This window comes from Pinus tabuliformis, chromosome 6 (assembly GCF_031772625.1).
Source record: "Pinus tabuliformis cultivar Carrire ecotype Pingquan chromosome 6, CPIR1, whole genome shotgun sequence".
Classification (NCBI taxonomy): Eukaryota; Viridiplantae; Streptophyta; class Pinopsida; order Pinales; family Pinaceae; genus Pinus; species Pinus tabuliformis.
The window spans coordinates 125,438,819-125,457,654 of record NC_142292.1 but is presented as its reverse complement, the minus strand read 5'-3'; the positions used below and the strand labels follow the sequence as shown (position 1 = coordinate 125,457,654).

The following is an 18,836-nucleotide window of genomic DNA, read 5'->3' as shown; positions in this document are numbered from 1 at the left end:
AACCATACTAGGTTGTAGAGTGAGCTTGGCATATTCATATTATTTTCATCCTCAAAATCGAGGATTGTGTAAAGCTCAGTGGAAGATGCCCCTTAGAATAGTTTTGATGCCCCCAAAATGACTTCCATTCTCAACCCCTCCCCATGAAATTTGAACTTAAGACCTCGTAACAACTAAACCCCATACAAACCAACTACCCTACAACTTATCATGGATCAACCACAACAATACTTATTATAATAATTTAAAACCAATATTTCTAATTACTTTTCCATATTTATCTCATTTACAAACCCCTCAACCCCATCCCATTATTATTACAATAAACACAATAATATATCACCGAGGAAAGAGTTCAAAATTGCGAAAACAAAAAACGCACAACAACCTCTGGTCCCAACATGACAACATGAATGAAGTAGGCCTCTCATGTTGGAGATGATTTAGGGGTTATTCCATGGCCTTCTCTCCCTTTGAAACCCCCCAAACATCCCTGTAATAATTTATTATATTATCTTTAACGATGCTACTTTTACTCTCAATCTTTAACAGCTACCGGCCTTCCCTCTTCAAAACCCTTATATAGAGTGTTTTCTCTCCATCGACCTCAAAAACCCTTATATAGAGTGTTTTCTCTCCGTCGACCTCTTTGCCCTTTGCCTTCAAAGCATTTTTGCACAGTTAAATCCTTTGTCCAAAATCCTCGGGGTTTCGCGTTCGTGTCTGATATTGGGCGAGTTTCTGGCATATTTTGGATCCATCGATTTCATTCGAGCCCTCCCTCTGTGCACTATCTGGTATTGGGATGGCTGGAACTCAGGAGGATCCTGTTCTTACACGGGCAGTAGATGACGATTCGAGAGAGAACGAGGATGATGCCGGAAAGGAAGAGGACACTGGAGCTCAGGTTGCACCCATTGTTAAGCTTGAGGAGGTTACTATCACCACGGGCGAAGAAGAGGAGGATGTCCTTCTTGACATGTAAATTTCTTAATCCATGGCTATTTCATGATTTTGTTTTCTCAGTTGAAAGTTGTTTTCATGGCCTCTTCGGTGGCCCTTTTCCTGTGCACATAAATGGGACCTTGACTATAAGGAAGATGCATTTGGGCAGTTATTTACTTCTAATTTTTCTCCTTTTTAGTAAGATCTGTTTTTATCGGGTTCTCGATGTTTTGTTCGCCTGTTGATGATGATCAGATTTGTCATTTCAATGGGGTGCTGAAGAAACTCTATGGTAGATGCATTTAGCGGGCTATGGTTTGTTTTATCGGGTAATTAGGGTTTTGCTTTTCTGTGTATTTTTGGTGGGATTTGATGCGCTTTGATGGCGAATTCGTTATATTTTGGATTCTTCGCAAGATATTGCATGAAATTCTGAACACCAGAGAAAATTTACCCGAATATTGATAGTACCTTTATGGAACTTCCTGAGATATGAACACATACTGAATCATCAAGTTTGCTTTGTCTTTTCTGCTCTCAATACTGTTGAACTCCTTCGCAATGTTCTGTAATCGGAAAAACAGGGAATTCCGGAAACAACAAGTTCTGAATTCAAACCACGGGAGCTTTAGGTTTATCTTAGGGTTTAGAATTGAGGGTTTGTCATTCTTTCAGCGAGCGTTGATCATATACACAAGCAATATAAGCTCCCTTTCTATTTTAAATTAAATACACTTTCCTTCATCCAGTCATGCTTTTTGTCTTTCCATCGGAATAGTGGGGATGAAGCTTGATGAACTGATAAATGGGATTGAATTTCCACTTGCAGGAGTATGTTACTGTACTTGTCTGTCATGGAAAGCAACAGGATCAGGCAAAGAGAGATCTGGATGCATTTCTTGGCAATCACAGTGGTGCATTTGTGGCATGGTATTTCAGTCTTTTCACAAATTTCTGTTTTCTCTGTTCTTTTGAGTCAGGATTATGAGGGCTTATTGCTCTTATATCAGCAAGCATAGAATAGAAATAACATGTTAGACTTTTCCAATATAACATTCAAAATGTATAATGTTTCATATCTAACGGAGATAGGTTCATTTGACCAAATAAAACAATGCACATTATCATATTTGTCTTTACTTCACAAAATTCCAAAGTTTCCTCCAAAGGGCTATAAACAACAGCATTGCAATCAAAATAGCTATCTTGAGGTGCAGATGAATGGATCGGAGGCAGATATTTCTCTGGTCGACAACAATTAATGGTAATTCTAGACAAGATAATCTGTACCCGAAGACACATTTTTCAAGACAAAGTTGCGTTTGATGAATTGCAGTTATGTTTAATTTGTTCTTTAGACACTTCTTCAAAGAGGTAATGCTTTTGTCGTTTGCAAAGGATTTTTTTGATTTTATTTTTAAATTAATGCACATATCCTGAAACTAGGATTGTAAGGTGCTTCTGAGTAGAATATGAGAAACAATGATGGCTATATTGTGATATCATAAACGCTCACTTACATGTATTTACTTGGTGGAAGCAAAACAAAACAGAGAAAATTAACATTGCGCAAGAACATCGGGCCGATCAGTTTCCTCAAACAGTTTCCTTTCATGCTTTATCTGATAGTCTCACTTGGTTGAGTTTTCTTATTTTGTAACCTCTTGCTTTGCTATAATATGATTTTGCACCTGAGGGCAACCTTACTTCCAGACTTTTTTCTTTTGAACCAGCTTCCTCTTATCATGATGGAGCAATGTGCCCAGATTTAGCGTTATAGGGAACCATTAGCACCTTTTTGTAGAATTTCTTTGAAAATTCTGCAACTGCTGTAGTGAACAATTCTGAAACTAATTTGTGACACCAAGACACAGAGTTTCTCTACTCTTTTGCAGCGGAATAAAAAAGAGTTAAAAACACATTCATACAATACAATAACACAGGATTTTTCTATGGAACCCTACATGGAAAACCCTCTGCTAGCTGTAGATTTTTATTGACAAAGTTGAGCAAATAAAATTAATTACAAGGAAAACTGTTTCACTACAGAACAAGGTTGTTCTTTCTGCTGACACTTAGCTGAAAACTGCTTGCAACAACCCTGTCCTTAGCTCCTAAATCCTTGTGCTGGCCTGCCCCTGTTTCCTTGTGCTGGAAGCCTCTATTTTCTAGTGCAATAGTGGCCCTATCTTCTAGGAATTACTCCTGATTTCTAGCGCACACTAGCATGGATTTTCTCTGCCAAACCTCTGTGCAGAGGCCTCTCCTTCACGCTCTTCCTAGCTCTGCCAGCTCACACACAAAACTCGCACTCTATTGTTTGGTCTCACAACCTGTAAAAAATTAATGTCTGCTCATGCTGTAGCCCACCCAGTTTCAAATTCTTGCAAGGTTTAATGCCCAAAACCCATCAATAGCATATGACTGATATACACATCATTTTATCATTTTCTGCATTTAACTTGAAACAACATAGAGGTACTCTACATTTCACTTTCAGCTGATAAGAGAAAAAATAAGGCAAGCACACACACATGAATTTTACATTGTTTTTTGTCAACATGATCCTAGAAAAACCCCGCAGCGGGGAAAACCAGTTCTTCTAGGAGGATTTTATTTTGTTTCTTTGACGAAGCATCACTGAAATCCCATTCTCAAACTGAGTTCTGAACTGTCTTCAACAAATGTTCATGTTGAAATTACAGTCCTCTGAAATGCTCCTTCTTCTTAGGAATTCAAGCCACACTGACAGTCACAGGTTCCTTGAAACTCGGGTTCATCACAGCAAATATGCACAGGTTTTTTTATCAGCGTTTAACCTCCCTGGAATTTGAGAAAATACACTCCAAAACAGCTCTCTAAATATCATTGATATACCACTAAAACCAGGCTTGAGATTTTTGCTGGTCTTGGCCCAAGAATCTCACTGTGTCCCACATAAATACGCTGGCAGAGAAATATGCTGCTAAAACACTTGTCTACGGTAAGGAGTAACCAAACTTGACTCCTAATAAGCCTTTGACCTGTGTGCAACCACTGGCTGTGACAGTCTTCCAAAATTTCGTGCTCCCTTTTTAGCTTTAACTCGGCCTTCTAGGGATTTGATTAACTGTGGTCTTGTTCCTAGTTCTTGCTGTAGAATTTCTTCACAAAAATTCTCTTCCTCCTATCTCCTTTCCTCTCCTCAATAGTTCTCAAGAGGATTGAATGAAGGAGCTCTTCCTTGCTGCCTCCAAATGCAAGCTCCACAACATGGTTGCGTTCTGCTCTGATTTGAGTTCACCTTGGAACACAGCCTCCTCCTTTAGCTGTCTCGATCTCCTCTCAAGCTTCCCTACACCCTCCTCTTTCCTTTGAGAAGAATAATGAAGAATCATTCATTTCCTTTAACTTCTGTTTTTCTTTTGAGAGGGAAACCTAACCCTAAAGGCTAAAGATCAAGGGCTGAGATTAAATCTCAGCTAATGAGATCTATAGTTGAGATCAAGCTCCCATTAGACCCCTTTCTCATGATGACCCCTCACTTAACCTTTTAATGTTTTAGTACCATGGTCACTTTGTCGCTCATAAAGTGAGTTTTAAAATATAAAGGTTACCTTATTAACATAAAGTGGACTTAGTACTTTACACAAAGTCACTTTAATAACCCATGTGACTTTAATAAATTAGAATTACAAGGTACACAACTCATAAAAGCTTCTTTAGCTCCTTGACATTAATAAACACATAATGTCACTTAGAGAAAAGGATATTAATGTGTATTCCTAGGCCAAAAGGATAAATTCCTAGGAAACACTTCCTTGGTACTATATTCTCAACACAATGTTGTGCTCACAAAATAGTGATCCATTTTTGTGCCTTCGTCCTCCTTATAAGCAATTCACATCAACTAAATTTGGCAAGTTTATTTTTTGAACTCGGTCTTGTGATTGACTAGTTAACTGAGTCTAACTGACTCATGTAATTCGTCTTGCCTCAATTTAGAAACTGAAGCTCACTTGCTTGTCCATTGCCAAAGATAACTCGCACTAGGAGACAAACAACTGAGCCTCCAACTATACACATGAGTTAAACTGCTTCATGAACTCGACCTAATTTTTAGGAACTCGTCCTAACTTTTAGGAACTCATGCATGCTAAAGACATGAGTGCTTGTGGTCTCTTTGACTAAGGAACAAGTCAAAGAAGACCTTACTCGCTTCTATTTTCAACATTCCCTCTTAGCGAGAAAGGTGCTTTTGGAAGAACCTCGTCCACTTGGATCTATCTCCAATACTACCACGTTCTCCGTTGTTGCAGCTTCTTCCGCTGAACTAGAAGACTTTGCCTTCTTTTGCGGAACCTGATAAGACCTTTTCTTTCCCACCATGCTCTGCGAGTCTATCACTTCAGTCATAAGGGCCATGCACCCTGTGTACCTTTGTGGCTGCTTCCTTTGGTTGAAGGTGATATTGGAAGATCCAACTCTCCCTTGATCTCCCTTAAACAAATCCTTTGCCCACTTGGCTCAAACTCTCCCTATGCTGGGAGTCATTGCTTGAGTCGCTGCCTCGACTCGCCTTCGGCTATGCTCCTCATCATCTTGTTGGTTGGCCCAACTGCCAACTAGCTTATACTCAAATGTTGGTCCTCACTGGACTCGTTCTTTCGCTTAGGACACTTAGTGGCATAGTGTCCAAACTCATGGCAATGGAAGCACTTGACCTTTCTTAGATCCTTTTACTTGCCCTTTTGACTAGACTCGACCACTCCTTGGCCCTCCGTGCCCTTGGTCTTGCTACTCTTGCTTGTTATGGAAAAGTTCTCCTTGTCCTCTGTCTTCATCGATCTACCATTTTTGGTCCTTCTTCGGATATCTTCCTGAACGTAGTCAGTCAATAGCATTTCCCAACTAGGAAAATTATCTCTGTCATTGACAACATCCTGGAACCCATACCAAGACTTGTGAAGTCGTAGAAGAGCAAAACTCACAAGGTCATGCTCTGGTATACTCATGAGTGAATTTTGACAAATACGTGACAATGGACTCATCCTTGTTCACCTAGATACTCCTTAGCTTCTCCTTAAGAGCAAGCTTCTTGGTATCGCTGGTACTCTGATATAGATCTAAAATAGTTTTGAACATCTCATAAGCTGTCTTCTTCTCATGGATATGAGGAAATATATGATCTCTGACCCCTTCTAGAATAATCGTCCTTGCCTTGATATCATTCTTAGTATACCGGGTCAACTATTGGGGATCTTGTAGTGGTGGTATACCCTGCTTCACAAATTCTCCCACCCCATTATCCTTCAAAACTATCATGATCCTCCCTTTCCATGAAACGAAGTTTGATGCTCCCTCTAAACAGTTATCTGCTCTCAAACCTTGGTACGCCGTCCTGCTTTCCCAGAGAGCTCTCCAACACCTGCCCACTAATAGCTTAGTAGTCCTTCACAAGAGGCTGTACTTAGGGCACAATAGGGCAACTTCTAACAACCCTCCAACCTGTACACTTAAGCTGCCCACACAATTGTCCAATGGGACCTCATCCACTTAGTAGAACATCAACTTGAGAATAACATTCAACATACCTTAACCAATAGAGACTTCTTCTGCTTCTCTAGGTCACACCCCTGTGCAATTACCTGAAGTTTTCGACCCTCTGATTAGGGCATCTTGCACCTACGTCAACCCATAGTTTGTTGCCTCAAAACTTTGCAAACATTTCTCCACAGGTTCCTCTTCTATGCGTTAGCTCTTGCCCTCTTATATATTGTTGTTCCAGCTCCTTAAGAACATAGACCAGCCCTAAACTAGGGCCTAATCTCTCCTGTAACAACACATAAAAAACTTGGTCTGTTTTGCAAGTTGTTTGCACCACAAATAATGCACAAAAAGACTACCCAAAATGCTCCTCTTGCAAGCTACTTGCTCCTGCCTAACTTGGCCTAATTAGTTACAAGAAAAACGAACCAAAACCAATCCTCTTCTCCACTTTGCTAGGCTCCTTTGGGCTATGACTATTTCAGGGAGATTCTCCTTATGATGTTGCACTAGGATGTGCCAATCAACTTGTGTTGGTATTTATTCTGTTCCTTGCTCCGATACCATGTAGAATTTCCTTAAAAATCTTGCAACTGCTGTAGTAAACAATTTTGAAACTAATTTGTAACACCAAGACAGGATTTTTGTAGGGAACCGTACTAGGAAAACCCTCTGCTAGCTATAGAATTTTATTGAGAAAGTTGAGCAAATAGAATTAATACAAGGCAAATTGTTTCACTAGAGAACAACACTGTTCTTTCTATTGACACTTAACTGAAACCTGCTTGCAACAACCCTGTCCTTAGCTCCTAAATCTTTGCGCTGGCTTGCCCCTATTTCCTTTCGTTGGAAGCCTCTTATTTCCTAGCGCAATAGTGGCCCTATCTTCTAGGAATTACTCCTAATTCCTGCGTACACCAACAAGGATTTTCTGTGCCAAAACTCTGCGTATAGGCCTCTCCTTCACACTCTTCCTAGCTCTGCTAGCTCACACACAAAACTCGTGCTCTCTATTGTCTTGTCTCACAACCTTGTGCTCACAAAACAATGATTCAATTCTGTGCCTTCGTCCTTCTTACAAGCAATTCACATAAGGTATATCTAGCAAGTTTATTTTTGAATCTCGGTCTTGTGATTGACTAGTTAATCGAGTCTAACTGAGTCATGTAACTCATCCTGCCTCAATTTAGATACTGAAGCTCACTTGCTTGTCCTTTTCCAAATATAATTCGCACTAGGAGACAAACAATTGAGCCTCCAACTATACGCACGAGTTAAACTGTTTTATGAACTCATCCTAATTTTTAGGAACTTGACCTAACTTTTAGGAACTCGTGCACGTCAAAGATAGGATTGCTTGTGGTCTCTTTGACTAAGTCACAATTCAAAGAAGACCTTACTCACTACTATTTTCCACACTATATATATATATATATATATATATATTGAAATGTGGAAAGAAATCATTATGAATAAATGAGCAAGAACATTTACATGACAAACATAAATGACAAGCAATATTCCACCATCACTTAACCCCAATGTGGGGAAACTCTTGATCAATTCTTCTTATATTCTTCAATAATTCAGCAGAGAGAGAGAGAGATATTACAATTTACAGATCTGATAATTAATGACAGCGGCAAAAGAGACCTAACCAGAAAAGTCATTGCTGGTCAACAGGGCAGATTTGACCCTCATAAATTGGTCAACTTCAGTCAACTTCGGCCTCCAAACAACAAGATGAATCAACCCTCAAAAGAACCCAAAATCAGCGCAGTCAAATTTGGTCAAACAACCAACCTGTGGTTAGCCCTAGCTGTAGTCAACGTTGGTCAAAGTCAATGTTTGGCCTCAATTTCTGTGCCTAGAAATGCGGCTTGCCCAAATAGAGATAGCCCCCACAAAACGTAGTCAAAGGAGGTCAACTCATGTTGGTCAACGCTTGGTCAAACTGTCCAGAAATTCGGTCTCTTGAAATTTCGGCCTCTTGAAATTTTGCTTTCCTGAAATTTCAGACGTGTGGAGAGAGAGATGCCTAGAAATCCGTACCCAATGAATGAGGAGAGAGAGAGAGAGAAGTGTGAAGATGAGTGTATCCAAATGAGGCTAAGGCATCATGTATTTATAGCAAACGTTGAGGATGAATAGACGTGACTGTTGGGCTTCTGAGCCTACATAAGTTTGTTGGCCGACCTTGACAATTTGTCCATAATCAAAGTAAATTCATAACTTCATTTGTACATGTCAGAATCGGATGATCTTTAGATCACTCCTACACCTCTCGGAGAGAGGAATCCAAGAAAAATATCAGTTGTCATAAATAAGATGACCCATGTGGAGTTTGGCCCTAGTTGCCGATTTTAACATGATGAAACTACGTAATCCAAACTTTAAAATATGGTATGAAAAGCTTAGTGTGCCCAATCATTGATTTTTTGTTTGAGGGAAGGGTACAGTTTTGCTAAGGCAATGATAGAGGAGTCAAATAAGCAATATCACTAACATTGAGGTACATAAAGCACTTGGTGCTTTTGATTAATTGCCAATCCTGAAATCTCGAAAAATGTTAACTCTGTTGAATTTTGAATGGGATATGAAGTTCTACTTTCTCGATATGAAGTTAGAGGAGATGGGAACCGCTTTTAAACATCTCAAGACAATGAATGGTAATGTTAAAAATTTAAGTAAAGGTTTTACTTTAAGACTTTAACATTACCATTAATTGCCATCATTTTAACGCAAATTGAGAGTGAAACCCAGTCTTAAATAAATATTTCTAGTGTATGAAGTTTCTAAAAGTCTCATGAATTCATAATTATCCTCTAATTAGTTATTAAAACAAAAAAATGTTGTTCCCAACATTTAAATCAAGGCAAAATCAAACAAATTTCATTTAGAAACACGTTGTACAGATGTTGAAATGCATTTCCCATGTGAAATATGTTTCATATGAATTGAAATGCGTTTCTCATGTGAAATATGTTTCATATGAATTGAAATGCGTTTCCCATGTGAAAATACATTTCATATGAATTGAAATGTGTTTCAAGAGCATTTTAGTTGTGTTTCAGTGACTCGATATGAAAACGCAGCTGGTATGCAGGGGCGGGCCATGTTTCCTGCATCATAGATACCTTCTCATATTTGGAAATTTGTTTTTGTGGCTGATCAAATGTGTCGTTGGTTCTTCTTCACTTTGTTGTTCCCTTTGATGGGTTGCCTAGTCTATGATTTGATAGATGAGATGTCTAGTGGTTGTGGTTGCATGGTATAAAGGTTGGACATAAAGAGCTCCTCCACAATCTATGATTTACATGTTTAACAATCCTTTTCTTAAGTCCAATTATATACAAAATTACAAATCCTAGTGCAAGTGAAAATACGTTCTTCTTCAATGTTGCTTTTGTCAAACTAAACAAACAGGAAACAATTTATTTGACAGGTGGAAGAAGTGATAGGCTTAGAGCAATTGAATTGTAGGCCATGCTTCTTGACAAATTGATGAACAGATGTCTCCTTACTTGAGATTTAGGTTGGCACCATGGCACCATCCTGTCCATCATTATACACTAATCTTGTCATTATCTTCTTCACTGTGAATGATTGGCCTGTTCCCTGCAAATAGATCTGGGCATAGAGGAGCCAATCCAAGAACAGTAATCTCTAGCACAAGACAATATTAATGATCTAAATACCTAATCCTGAAGCTTGAGTTTGATTTTTCTCTACTGGTTTTGAATCTCTGATTGAGAATCTCCCATTCGTCATTATCAAACCTTCTCCTTCATCATTGGCATCAGCTGCACTGCTGAGGTACTTTGGTTGGTTTTCATTGGACTTGAGAGCTTGAAGTTTCAAATGATTATAGTAACAGACAGCCAGAAAAGCCAGTCGACACCCACTCAAGTTTATGACTGTAACCTTTTCATTTATTACAGACAAAGATTATGTTATGAGCAGCCAGTCCTTGACAAGACCAGCAACATTCATAGTCAAGGCTGAAGTCTTTCCTATCAGAAGAAATACTGCAAGATTAAGAGCCAAGGCACAAGCAGAAATGTCATGTAATCCAAATCAAAGGAAGAGACCCTGATTATCAGAAATGGGTATTCTACTAAGGCCCAGGGGGTGCTGAGAAAAACAAGGCAACAAGGAGCAACAAAGATGTGATGGGATTCAACTTAATCCCTTTTGATGTTCGTGGAATTTGTATGAGAACCAATTGGGTAGTCTCACATGCAACTGCACTTAACTGGAGAATCACCTCCCATGCATTCATCTTGGCCTCCCCATAAGCTGAAATAGTAACTCCAATGGATATGGCCAACATATTGGCCTCGGGCTCACCTTTATAAGCTTCTTTCTTCAGGGAAACCACAATCAAATACACAGCAATGGGAATTAGAGCTTTCAGCATTTGAAATAATGATACTGAGAGGAAAACATAGGCAGAATTTGAAAACCAGAGACCCAAAGAATACACTTATCAATACTATGGGTTCAACGAGCTTGAAGACTCTTACAATAGCAACAGCTAGTGTTGAGTAGAAGCCCATGTGAATCATGGTGGGACTGATCACACTAAAGTTGTCAAGCAATGGCAACTCCAATGGATATGGCTAACATATTGGCCATGGCCTCACCTTTATAAGATTCTTTCTTCACGGGAACTGCAATCGAATGCATATCAAATGGGCACAAGAGCTTTCAGCATTTGAAATATCGATACTTTGAGAGACATGCACCAAGGGCTGCATCATTTAGGATTTGTACTCAGTTTAGGTGTCATATTCAAGGGGAAGTTGTTATGCTTTCCACCACTTCATAGATTGTTAGAGTGATGAAACAAAAGAGGCTCCCTCTTGAGGCTAGATTATGTCATTCATATCAGTTGTGTTGTTGATGTCCTAGCTCAGCCAGGTCTTGCCAAAACTCTGTTGAGGTTCAAAATTTATTATAAACTGAAATGTCTTCACAAGAATTGACCTCATAAAATGCCATAATCACAAGATATGCCATACATGGCTGTGATTATGGCTCGCAAGACCCTTAGACTTTGAGCAATGAGGCTCGCAACATCACTTATGATTATGCACTCTACAATTCTGTGACCAGCTGAATGTCAAGCAATTGAACTGCGATTTAAATCCTATTTTGTCAGCAATAATTACTATACTTTGTCTTTATTTAGTGTAGAGAACCAAGCACTTATTCTGCTCATCTATAGAAGGGACAATGGTTGTTTGCCTATGAGGTATAAGGAAATCCTATCAGATGTTTTGTATTTTCGTATGGAATTGAATCATACTCCTACACACTGTAACATTCATATATATCAACCTGTAGAGGCTTTAATAACACCTGGTATTCTGGTTAGTGATTTTATTGGACCTCATGTGCATATCCTACATGCACAGGATGGACTATTCATATGTTACAGGGTATTATTCTTATTATTTAGGGTGCACATCTTCAGGTGCTCAAGAACGATTACTAGAACGGTCAGTTAATTCTGCAATTTAAAGGATGAAAAAGGAGGTTATAGGAGTCTAGTTTTGGTTCTCATCCACAATGTCACACTAGTCTACCTGGGCATGGTTCTCATGGTTTAATAGTGACTTGAGGAGTCATAATACCACAGATCACTAAACACGAACAGCTAAGGTAGCCCAAGGACAATAGCCATCTTTACACATTAATTAAAAGGTCTTACATTAATTATCCTAGGGGGTTTTAATACTTCCAAATGCTTAAAAAACAGTTAGCAGAGCATTCACATTACACATTCCAGCAATCTTTTCTATAAACCAACCAAATGCAGTCAGGAGAGCCCTCCTTTTAAACTATACAACCTTATTGTTAGTATGATCAACCTTATTTTAATATATAGTGTGACAAACCGTATGTGACAGGCAGGTGGAAAATTTTTCTCGCAATTGACTAAGCGACGTCCTGCGAGCCAGACTTGAGACGGAAACCCTCGTCAGAAGTATATGCTTGGCTCTTTTCCAAACAAATGAAGAGTCAATGAGGTTTTGTGTAATCACTTCTGGTATCGTATTGGGTTATTGTTAGAAGCGATAATTGGATTCGGATTCTCATCGAGTGAGTTGTTTAGTTTTCTCAATTTGAGAGGGTTTGTTTGGAGGGAAAAATGAAAGAGGACATACGAGAATAGTGAGGGGAAAGATGCAGAGGAAGAGGATTGAGAACATCGCCAGCAGGCAGGCTACATTTTCCAAACGTAGGTGGATTGCTGAAGAAAGCTTACGAGCTCTCGGTGCTCTACACTGCAGAAGTTGAACTTGTGATTTTCTCCCCAGCAGGAAAGCTCTATGAACTGTTTTTTAGTGCAAATCCTACTATTTTGATTCTAATAATCATGGCTATGCAAACCTCATGAGATTCTTACTAATAACCCAGGTGGTGCAAGCCCTAGTAAGCTCGATGTTGAAAAAATTAGTGTAAAACCTCCAAATCGCTGGTTTTGTTGTAGTGCTTATTGGAGAGTATATAAAAAATTTCACACCTTTTTATGAGATATGGGAGGAAAACATGTTAAAGATTTTTAATAAATATAAAATTTCCAAAATGATGCTAGTTATGTGTGATTCTTTTTTCATTGTTTGTGATTATGAAAAATGAAACTCGATGTTTTTTCATTAGTGCACACATATTTCATTATATAATTGCATATAGAAAAATCATTCCAGAGCCGATAACAATAAAAGTGAAGAATTTATGGTCCAACGTTATATTTAAGGGAGATGTTTAAGGATGACGTTTAAATTTTGTTTTTCATTTTAAGACATTTGGAGCAAATATTAGGAAGGACTTTGAGAAAGGATTGTCCTTCATTTTCGAAAATGGAGTTGTTCCTTTCCAGCCATATGCCCCAAGTGACCATCAAAGGGAGAGCTCATATGTTTTTTGGATGTTTTCTTTATAGCCATTTTTTTACACATATCCATAGAGTCCCCATGCCATTGATGTGAATTACTTGTTCGGTTTTTTTTAACCAAACAAGAAAAATTAAAAAAATGCCTCAAGATCAAAGACTGAAACAAAGACCTATTGACATACCTTTTAAAGTATGGAAAGAACTTGTAAAATCATATGAGAAGTTGGATGCACAAAGAAAAGCCGGCAATGAGAGCATTCATGTATTGAATTTTTCATTAAACATTATTTAGAATGTATTAATACTTTTAAGTATCTTAGACATGTATTTGTGTGAAAATAAATTGAATTGGTTTATGTTTAAGGACAAGGCATCCAAGGCGAGGTTAACCAAGACAAAAGTCACTTATCGTAGTGGCTAGAAAGGTTTAAAAGCACTGATAACAACCTTTGTAAGTATATTAAACATGTGATATTTTTTTAATAAATTTTGTACTAGAAGAAAGTCATTGTTATCTAATTTCTCCCTATTTACTGATTGATAGGAACTAAAATATGGAAGACCTCCAAATCATTTGGAAAAGGAGGTGCTGCAGCAAAAGAGATGGGTTGAATTTGTTGTTTGGATGGACTCTATGGTATGTAATCTTAGTTGGATTTCCAATATACTTTTAAACCATATTTTCATTTTATTTTTTAGTACTATTAGATATTATATCTTACCTCATTTTATGGTTAACATTGTATAACAAAAACATGCGTTGCGTTATGTAATTAATACTAACATGTAATATTGATTTTTTTTGTCAGAATGCTATAGGTAATGATTGCCAAGACGATGATCCAAATTATGTTCAACATATATTAGGAGATGATGAGGATGAGGATGAGGATGATGGTGGTGAAGGAGGAGATGATGATGATAGTTGCGGTGTTGGTGATGATGTGGATCAGAGTAATGAGGATGGTCAATATGATCATGAGGATGATCTTGGTGGTGGTAGCTATGCATGCACATGCATTGTTTTTTATGAAGAAATTATTGTGTAGAATGACATTGCTATGTTTAGATGGGTGTTGTGAATTTACCCTATATCAATGAGACATTTTGATTTTGTAATCATACGATGAGTTTGATTTATGTATGTTGTTAATTTATCGTAGAATAACGATATTCATGAAATATTTTGATTTGTTAATCATATTTGAATTTTACTTGTTTTGATTAAAAATAATACTGATTTTATTAGTATTATGTTGCTATTTTATACATGTTTTGAAAATTGTTAATGACACATTGTTATTTTTTTGGATGGATGTTGTCAATTTCTCTTAAATTTCTTTACAAATGATTTTGAATTGTGATATCTGCTTTAATGATATTTAGAAACTATCATATATTTCACTATGAATCTATAAAGGGGGTCATATATGTAAAGAAAAATATACTCTATATAAGAAGTCAAATGCGGATGTAACCATGGATGCAAAATTGAAAGTAAAATTGGATGTTAAACTAGGAATTAATACAAAAATGCAAACAATTGACATACAAAGTGTTTTAAATTAGAAGTGAAAAATTGTGCAATAGTTGACACAAAGAAGGGAACAAAACATGGCATACAAAAGGATATCAAATTGGGCAAAAACAATGACACATAAATGGGCACCAAATTAGATGCAAAAAAAGACAACATCTAGATGTAAAATAAGATGCAAAGTTGAGCGTTAAAAAGAAGCAAAAAACGTTACAAATTAATATGCCAAATGATGATGCAAATAATGGTGTAAATTTGGGATGAAAACTTGGGTGCAAAAAAGGAAAAAAAAAAGATGTAAGAAAAGACATAAAACAAGATGCAAAATGGGGCTGAAAAAAGGTGAAACCAAGGATGCCATATTGGATGTAAAAAATGATTCCTAATCACATGCAAATTTAGACTCGAACTCAGACACAAAATTATATGCAAATGTGGACACAAAATGAGGCAAAAAAAGATGCAAATTTGGATGGTGAAAACGATGTAAAACTAGACACCAAAAAAATGCAAAATTGGATGAAAAAGTCGGTGTAAATAATGGTGCAACATTCGACACAAGTAGACACAAAAAAATGGTGCAAAAAGGGGCATAAAATAGCTTAAAATTGGATGCAAAACTTGGTGCAAAAACAAATACAAAAGTAGATGTAAAAAATGGCTCTAAATTGAATGTACCATTAGACACAAAATAAGATGCAAAGGTGGACACAACACATGACTCAACATAAGATGCAAATATAAATGCAAATTTGGATGCTCAAAATGATGTAACATTAGATGCAAGAGATGGTGTTAAAAATGATGCAAAATTGGATAAAACAAATGACGCAAAATATGGTGCAAAATGAGATGGGAAAAATGGAGACAAATCAAACGTAAATGTGGATGTAAAAAATGGTCCAAAAAAAGATGCAAAAATGGGCACAAAAATGGATGCAAAATTTGGTGCTAAATCAAATTCAACACATGGTGCAAAGATAGGCACCAAAGTTGGTGCAAAAATAGAAGCAAAAACTAGTGTAAGACTAGATACAAAACCTGGCGTAAGACTAGATGCAAAAACTGACACAAAATGGATGCATAAAAAGACGTTAAATTGGATTCAAAATACAGTGTAAACTTGATGCAAATGATTGTGCAAAAATGGAAGCAAAGAATGACACAAAATAGGAAGCAAAAGAGAATGAAAAATAGATGCAAAAAATGACACAAAACTAGAAGCAAAACCTGTCATAAAATAAGATATAAATCTTGGTTCAAAATTTGACGCAAAAAATGATGCATAGTTTGGTGTAAAAAATGATGCAAAATCTAGCGTGAAAAAGGATGCAAAATCAAGTGCAAAAAAGGACGCTTTAAAAATTGTACAATAGAGCCAGATTTAGCGCCAGGTTGCTCATCACAATTACAAAAAAAATGCACTAAAATCTAGTGCTAAATCTGGCGCAAATCGCTGGTTTTGTTGTAGTGTTAGTTTCCAGAAATGTATTGAGAATCTCTATCACTGTATCTCTGTAATACTTCAATCTGGGATCATTTGTTGAATATTGTCCTTTAATCTGTTGAACTATTAACTCAGAATCTCCAAAGACAGACACCCTAATTGCTCCTAATTTCTTAACCAATTTAAGACCTAGCAATAGAGCTTCATATTCTGCCATATTATTGGTGCATCTAAAGTTTAATCTATAGGCATGGCCTTCAGTATGGTCGTTTTCAAGATTATGCACCCAGACTCCTGCTCCTACTCCTAATTTGTTAACTGAACCATCAAATTCTAAGTGCCAGAGAATTTCATGTTCATAATTGGTGTCAAGAGTCTCAGGAATTTGTTTAATAGGGAGATCTGGTTTTTTAGTTTCTTTTGGTTTCTCTTGGGTGTCTGGTGTGTCATTGTTCTGAGAAATTTCTTGTATTTGAACACTAAATTTGAGGAATCACTCTCAGCATTATAAAGGATGAAAGAATCCATATCGGAGTGTACTGAGTAGATAGGGAAATTTCTTGTGTCATTTGAGGAATCACTCTCAGCATTATAAAGGATGAAAGAATCCATATCAGAGTGTACTTAGTAGATAGGGAAATTTTGGGGTTTCTCCTGGCTACTTACAACGTATTTCATTAAGGTTTCTCTGTATAGTTTCTTGGGTTGACCAAATACTGAAATAGTAGCATAAGACATGTCCAATTGTAGAGATCCTTGAAGTTTTGCACCCCAAGAACTGGATAATAACATGCCATACTTCGGTGGAATATCAGCAACTACTATGTCCATTAAGATTGTTTTGGCAAGATATTGAACTAATGATACGCACAAGTCTTTGATTAATCCTAAACATCTGACCTGACTTGAATCGAAAGAAAAGAGGTCCTTATATGGCCTAGTGATGTCTAGGTCCAATTTCTCCATTACAGATTTAGGCATTAAGTTATGAGATGCACCAGAATCAAACATGGCATTATGAAGTATTTTATCATGTATGTTCAAACTTACATAGAAATGAGGGATTCCTCCATCTACTAATTTCCCATTCACTTCAGGGCCAAAAATTAATTCAGGCTGATCATCAAAAACATTTACTGAATCTTCATTAACCGAGATTTTGAGTGACTTGTTGATTTGGCTTCTGTAGACATCATGTTTAGCTAGTTCAGACAATGGAACAGCTATTTTTAATTTTCCTACTTCGGCTTCCAAATTAAAAGGCTTTTCAGTCTGAGTTCTTGCATTTCGGACAGTTGGATTCTCTTTTTCATCTGTATTCTCTGTGTTTCTCTCCTTTTCAGGAGTGGGGTTATGGGTTGAAGTTGTTTCCACATCAACTTCTGGAGGTTCTTCCACGTTTCCTTTGGAGGGAATAGAAGTGGAAATTTGTCTATTATTGGGTTGATTATTGGATACATCTTCAATAATTGGGTTAGCTTGGTTAGGGTCTGTTCTGGAAAGAATATGTACAGGGGTGGTATTGGTCTTACCTTTGTTAGGCTGCTTTGTGGCTTTCTGTTTATTGGTTTTAGGAATATCTATTCTTCTGCTTATCAGGTTATATTGTTTGTGGACTTCATAAATAGCTGTATCATATCCCTCCATAAAGTCAAATGATTCACCTGACTGAGTTTGGAATTGTTTAAGAATGTGAGCTTCTTGATCCTCTTGAGTCAAGAAAACTTGTAGTTCATTATTGAGTCCCATAAAATTGATTTGGGTATCTTCTATTGGTTCATCAGAAGTTGAGTCTTTAGCATAATTTTCTTGGAATTGGGGCCTAAGGTTTTGATCAAGGCTGGTCTTTCGAGTGTTCTAGTTCTTCCTAAAATTTGGATTTCTCCCAGTGTTGCTTGGTTAACCATCCCAAGGGGATTTCCTTTCAATTGTTTCTACTCTATCTCCTAATCTCTCCATACCTTTAATAATAGCATCCAGTTTTTGTTCAAAGGCTGAGGGTTCTTCTTTCAAAGGTATCCTCCTTTCAACTCTGGCTCTTGCTCGTTTAGATATTAGATTGGCTTCAACGCTAACGGCTATACTCTGCATCTCTTCTAAGGTTCGAGGAGCTCTTTCCCTAAGTTGGTATGCCATATCAGAATCAAACCCATCAAGTAATTTGATTAATGCCAAATCTGGAGGAGGTCTAAGGTTTTTGGGGATAGTATTGTAAACATTATTGAACCTAGTACAATAATGTTGTACAGTTTCTTGTGTTCCCCTCTTCAAGTTTTCATATTCTGATAAAATATGGAGAGGATCTTTTTTCTTTTCCCACCTGTTCAAGAATGTTGTATAAAGGGCTTGTAGGTCATTGATACTGTTTACAGGGAGGGCTCTAAACCATGTTCTAACATCACCAGTTAGATTTTGAACAAATACCCTCATTCTAACATCATCGGCATCAACCTCATATATCTCAAAGTAGTCTGTCA

The 18,836-nt window shown here is 37.3% G+C and overlaps 1 protein-coding gene across 2 annotated transcripts; it reads left to right on the top strand.

Annotated features, from left to right (window-relative positions):
• Positions 1 to 595: 595 nt before the first annotated feature.
• On the top strand, positions 596 to 14,426 carry LOC149257658 (ran-binding protein 1 homolog c-like). 2 transcript variants are annotated; one of them, XR_016245967.1, is made up of 5 exons: positions 597 to 981; positions 1,775 to 1,875; positions 13,740 to 13,826; positions 13,920 to 14,012; positions 14,185 to 14,426. XR_016245967.1 is itself a non-coding variant. In XM_089370028.1 (4 exons), exons 1-3 carry the CDS (start codon positions 806 to 808, stop codon positions 13,985 to 13,987), a joined length of 345 nt encoding a protein of 114 aa, XP_089226154.1. In that variant the 5' UTR covers positions 596 to 805; the 3' UTR covers positions 13,988 to 14,012; positions 14,185 to 14,426. The 2 variants fall into 2 exon arrangements, 1 of the variants encoding a protein (XP_089226154.1); XM_089370028.1 differs by lacking the exon at positions 13,740 to 13,826 and having other exon boundaries at positions 596 to 981.
• Positions 14,427 to 18,836: the final 4,410 nt, after the last annotated feature.

Excerpts from the sequence above, each read along its gene's own strand:
- LOC149257658 (XM_089370028.1), top strand. The coding sequence starts at position 806 with ATGGCTGGAACTCAGGAGGATCCTGTTCTTACACGGGCAGTAGATGAC. Across the intron at positions 982-1,774 it reads GAGGATGTCCTTCTTGACAT|GAGTATGTTACTGTACTTGT; the intron begins GTAAATTTCTTA and ends TTCCACTTGCAG. Across the intron at positions 1,876-13,919 it reads AGTGGTGCATTTGTGGCATG|GAACTAAAATATGGAAGACC; the intron begins GTATTTCAGTCT and ends ACTGATTGATAG.